General features: G+C 42.5%; 1 protein-coding gene across 1 annotated transcript; it reads right to left on the reverse strand.

The window, feature by feature from the left end:
• Nucleotides 1-1228: 1228 nt before the first annotated feature.
• Nucleotides 1229-1780, reverse strand: LOC145417033 (uncharacterized). The gene has a single exon (XM_080285872.1). The coding sequence runs from the start codon at nt 1778-1780 to the stop codon at nt 1229-1231; it is 552 nt and encodes a 183-aa protein (XP_080141998.1).
• Nucleotides 1781-5969: the final 4189 nt, after the last annotated feature.

A 5969-nucleotide genomic window follows, 5' to 3' on the forward strand; every position in this document is an offset into this window, starting at 1 on the left:
TTTTCTGAAAGATTTCTGATGACACTGATAAACCAAAGGGTAGTCTAACACAGCGGTATCTCCCAAAACACGTTTGAAAAGTGGTTAGGTAGCTAGATTTTTCATCAAGTTTGATTTGCCAGTAACCAGAAGCAAGATCTGCTTTAGAGAAGACTTTTGACTGGCTCAACTCATGCAATGTATCCTGAAGCACAGGAAGAGTATAACGCTCTCAGAGCAGTGCTTTGTTGAGTTCACGAGGGTCTATACAAATTCTGATGTCACCATTCTTCTTTGGTGCAACCACAATCTGGCTCACCCATTCAGTCGGCTTGCTAACTGGCACAATGACACCTAAGTTCTCTAGTCTATCAAGTTCAGTTTTTAGCTTTGGTCTAAGTGCAACAGGGACCCTTCTATCAGGCATGATGGTTGGCTTCACCTGGGGGTCTACTGACAATGACTATAGACCTGGCAGGGTATCTAAACCATCAGTGCCGGTATTACTCAACATGTCACTATTACAGTCAGACTCACTGACTTTCACATTATCCACGCGTTCAAATACATCTTCATTAACAGTTATCAGATCCATCTGTTTGCTGGCCTCAAGACCTAAGAGAGGGACTAAATTTCCTTCAAACACCACAAACTCCACAGAATATTTCTTACCATTTTTGGGATTTTTAATGCTTCTCCTGCACACACCCACAGGAGTCTGAACAGAGTTATTCCAGGTAGTAAGGATTCTCTTAGTCTTCCGTACATTTTTTGCATATTGTAGTGGTAGGGCATTAACTGATGAGCCAGTGTCGATCTGAAAAATTACCTCATTATCATCAGTTAACATGCAACACTTAACATCTTTCTTGGGAGATTTTACAGAGTTTACAGGCATGTAATGTAATGTGTTAACCCACTCTTCATCCGAACTGGACGCCCGATGGGGCTGGGCATCTGGTTCACTCTCAGCAACCTTATGTACAGCTTTCTTTTTGCAGTTCAAGGATTTTACAGTGGCATTGACAGAGGCATTAACACGACACATACTTGCAAAATGGTCTCTTTCCCCACACTTCAGGCATACTTTCCCTACAGCTGGACATTTATTTCTTGCAAACACCTGTGAAAGACCACAAAACTTACATTTCCTAGCTACACTGTTGGAACTATTTGCTTGGGCACAACTGTCTGTCCTAGATCTGACCTTGTTCACAGTTTCAGGGACAGGATTCAACACTCGGGTCTGTCAGATGGCACTCTCTGCAGCTTTGCAGGTATCTATACACTTCTCTAAAGTCAAATTTCTTGTTTTAAGTAGCTCAGTACGAACACTGGAGTCATGAATGCCTAACACAATTCTGTCTTTCATTAGGGAAGCTTTACATGTGTCACAGTAATCACAAGTCTTTACAAGAGTTTGCAAATCTGAGTAAAATTTATCAAAGGGTTCCCCTTCTTGCTGGTTCGTTGTATTAAATATGAATCTCTCATAAGTAACATTAATTTCACCAATGGCAAACTCATCAAATTTGTTGATTATATCTTGCACTGTCCTATCAGCTTCATTACCTTCAAACTGAAAACCATTGTATACTTTGAGGGCATCATCTGCTAAATACTGTAGGAACGTAGCTAGCTGGATGTTGGGTTCTTCAGTGTGTAGTCTTGAGAGAAGAGCATACATGTTCCATCTCTGTTTGAAAAGCTTCCAGTTTTCTGCAACATTTGTCCCCAAACAGAAGGGCTGAGGGGCTCTGACACCATCATAACGGCGCTCACTGTCAGTGTCTGTACTCATCTTGGTGGGTGAGGCTAGTAGGTTACAGGAACTTATCAATAGGTTGCAGGTCAAAGGAGATCCGTCTGCTCACAGGCTGTAGGCAGGAACATCAGTAGATTGTAGGGGATCAGTTCACTCGCAAGCAGGAAGAATGTGCAGGTTCCCCAGCAGGCTAACATCTACTTCAAAATTTCGCCAGGAGTAGCAGCAGGTCATATCACTCAAATGGCTTATACTGCAGACCGCATTCTCTTCTCAGCTCCACTTCCATGAGCTGCCACCATGTTTCGTGTTCTTGTGTATTATGTCGTTTGCCGTGAAGATATACTGGCGAGGCAGGGTAGTCAAACAAGAGATGGGTGGAGTGAGACAGCGGTGTTTATTCTCTAGCTTTCGAATCTGACCCTCAACACAAAACAGCGGAGCATTGTGGGTAGTGCGCCAAGCGTGGCTAATTCAAAATACGTAACAACGCTGTTTTTAGTTCTGCATAGCACACTTTGCACGACTTCAATACGCAATTTCCTTGCCCCTTTAGTTATCAGACAGAGGAAGTCATGACTGATCTGTCTGCCACTCACTCTGGTCTTTGATGTGGAGACATCTGTTGTTCCACTCTGGGTGTTACTATAAGTCAGATTTTGCTGGTATATATCATGGCTCCAAAGTCCGTAACATCAGATGTGGTGATCCACACCCAGCTTTGAGTTCATTTTGCCCTCATGCTGGGTCTGTCCATGTTTACTGATTCCTGGCATTGGATTTGAGGTTGTCTTCCGTAATTTTAGCCAGAGTGACACCCTACCCTCCTCTGCCTTAATTTTTACTGTGAAGCTGTCAGCAATTCTGTTGGCTTTCCAGCATATCTTCACCTTTGATGCAATTAGTTTTATGATTTTTAGTGAGTGCAGGGCTGCCTTCTCTGCCGTTAAGCATTTCACCTCTCCTCACCCTTTAGTGTTGGAAATTTGAGGAAAGTTCCACCTCGTGTGCCACCGTGCTGGGTGGCAGCCCACATTGGACCACATGGGAATGATTGTGCAGGTGAGGCAGGAAGGGCAGCAGTGATTCTTGATGTCTCTGTTAGACCTGTCACCAACAGAGATTATTTCCCATTGATTAAGGCAAGCAACGTTGGGTCTGGTTAGTACTTGGATGGGTGACCGCTGGGAACACCAGATGCTGTTGGCATCCCTACATGTCAAGTGGGGTTGGTGGAGGATTAGTGCCCCTTCCTGTAAAACAATGAACTCTAAGCCCTTGGCCATCCCGTGTGGAATACATGGCGTCTGGCAATGAATGAATGAATGAAAATTAAGGCTACAGTCCCTACCTCCTGGCAGCATGCATGGGGCATACTTCCTGTTCCAAGCAAGCTACAGGAGGTGACCAACCAGTCTCCATTTTTATGGTCTTTGGGGTTGCTTACCCACTTTTATTCAGAACTTCGTCTTTGACAGGAAGTTTCCTGCGTGTGTGTGTGATTTGAACTCTCCCCTGTACTCTCAGGAGGAGGATGTGCCACAGAGGAGTGTTTTGAGTGTAGCATTATTTGCTGTTGCAGTTAACTCTCTCGTTATTGGACAACGCAGGCTGCATCCAACCACGGGCAAGTACTCAGGATGTGGGTCGGCTTGGCCTTGGCTTAATGCTGGGAGAACCCCCCACCTTTTTCCGTGCTCGCCGTACTTCTTAAACATTTTTTCCCCACACCATTGGTTTTGCTTCTTTTTCCGTGATTTTATTATCTTCGTAATCTCTAATAGTTGTGCTTGCTTATGGTGTTGATAAAAACATTTGGTGAACATACATTATGTGCTGATTTATGATGTTTTTTATTTCCTTTGTGTCAAGTGGGGTTGGTGGAGGATTAGTGCCCCTCCTTGTAAAAATAATTAACTCTAAGCTCTTGGCCACCCCATTTGGGGTACATGGCGTCTGGCAATGAGTGAGAGAGAGTGAGAGTGTTTTCTCATAGAAATATAAGTTTTATGGTAATTTGTTATTGAGAAAAAGTTTTAGGAAATTTCATTAGTGGCGTTTTGGTATATAAACATTTACTGTTGGACAGTTGTTGCTAAATTATGTTTTCCCCTGCCTTTATTTAAACCTGTGTCTGCCTGCTTTTTTATTCACGTAATCTCGAATATTTATGATTGCCTATGGTGTTGATAAAAAAGTTCAGCGAATATAGATTATGTACTAATTTATGATGTTTCTGCTTTCCTTCTTCTCTCTCGTTTGCTCATAGAAATATACGTTTCATGGTAATTGTTACTGATATGGAGTTTTAGGAAACTTCATCAGCTACATTCTGGTGACATGAAGAGGTGTATGGTTTGTTGGAGGACTGTTGAGCCTTGATAGTAGGCTGTGAAGCCTATACCCAGAGTCGAACACATAAAAAAAATATATATATAAAAAATATAAACATTTACTATAAGACAATTCAGATCGGTTTTATGTACCACAACAGGAAATTACCTTACGCTCGTGCTGCAGTGTGGGAGCGGTATTTGGCTAAATTATATTTTTCCCTGCCTTTATTTATGCCTTCTGCCTAACTTTTTATTCACATAATCTGAGATCTTTGTGCTTGCATATGGTGTTGATAAAAATGTTTGGCGAATCTAAAATATGTACTAATTTATGATGTTTCTTCTCTCAATCATGGGGCGATTTTGTTCGATGCAGCTTGCGTTGTCCAGTATCGAGGGGGTGTGTTTTACACCACTACCCTAACCGTCAAAAGGGTTAATGGCATTGTGGAGAAGAGGAAGTGAAGAGCTTCCTCTTTGTGGATGATGTCTCTGTCTAATTTGCTGCATCCAGCATGTTGGTGGCAGAGTGCTGGCTGCAACTTGCAATAAATCATTCTGTTACCAGGGCACCAAAACATGGCTTTTAGATTTTCCTCATCTGAGACCATTCCAGTGCACTTCTGCCAGTTACATGGGGCCCATCCTGACCCAGATTTGTTTTTAAATGGCCAAAGGATTGCTGGTATGGAAGTGAGGTTTTTAGGCCTCATCTGTGACTCCTGTCTTATTTGGATCCCACATTTAAAGCAGATAAAGGCTTCTTGCCTGAAGGTTGTGAGCCTTTTAAAGGTTCTAGCTCATACTAGATAGGCTGCTGACAGACATACCCTGCTCCTGCTCCATCAAGCTCTTGTGTTATCCAATCCTTTCAGGATTTTAGCGAAAGCTTTGCCATTTCACTTGACATCTCAAAGCTTTAAGTTGAGCCTGGCATAAATCTTTAATTACCAAACTGCCCTCTTATGGCTTCTATTCTTCTATCTGTGCCTTCATCTCAAGCTTCCTTTCTGGTCGTTCTATAGGTGCAGTTGTAGACGGCCACTGTTTTTCTCCTAGAGCTATCATTAGTGGTGTTCCTCGGGACTCTGTCCTATCACCAGCTGTCTTCAATTTTTTTCATCAATTACCTTCTAAGCTGTATATCTAATGCTGATGATTCCACCCTTTATCTTTCTACTTGCTTCCTGCAGCATCCATCTCAGCAGTTTCATCAACAAACAAGGGATGAGGCTATGGTACACCAAATGTCTGACTTGGCTTATATCGCTGACTGGGGTAAAGTTAATGTTGTTATTAATCTATCAAAAACTCAGTTCTTACATCAGCCAACCTGACAGTTTTCTGCTGGATAACCCTTCAATTTTTAACAATGTCCAGCTCAATCCTGCATCATCTTTAACCCGTTAACCGCGGGGCGTCACTTTGGTGACGCTTGGGAGCAAGGGATCATACCACGGGGCGTCACTTTTGTGATTCTGTGTTATTTTGAATATGCCCGGGCTTTCAAGTGGTGGCTTGTATCATCTACCAGTACTACCAATGTTCAACACTAGTCAGCACTCCTAATCTCATCTGTATTCCCATCCATTGTTGATCGGTCCGCTGCAAGCACCACTCACGTTCTGCCCTTCTACGTTGTCTACGCAAGGAATTAATGGATGGACCATACCATGGAGAATCATCACGTACAGTGATTGTTTTTACTACCTCAGGACAATAATGGTCAAAATTTGACCTAAGCTCATTGTTGTAAATATCAACCAATTCATCAGAAGAAAGACTGGAAGAATCAATGGAATGTAAACATTGATCAATTTGAAAACACATCAGCTGACGGTCAACATTGTTGTATTTTCTGAACCTGATGACCTTTTTATATGAAGGGG

This window comes from Coenobita brevimanus, chromosome 108 (genome assembly GCF_032717465.1).
Source record: "Coenobita brevimanus isolate Jiangsu-jjx chromosome 108, ASM3271746v2, whole genome shotgun sequence".
In the NCBI taxonomy this organism is placed as follows: Eukaryota; Metazoa; Arthropoda; class Malacostraca; order Decapoda; family Coenobitidae; genus Coenobita; species Coenobita brevimanus.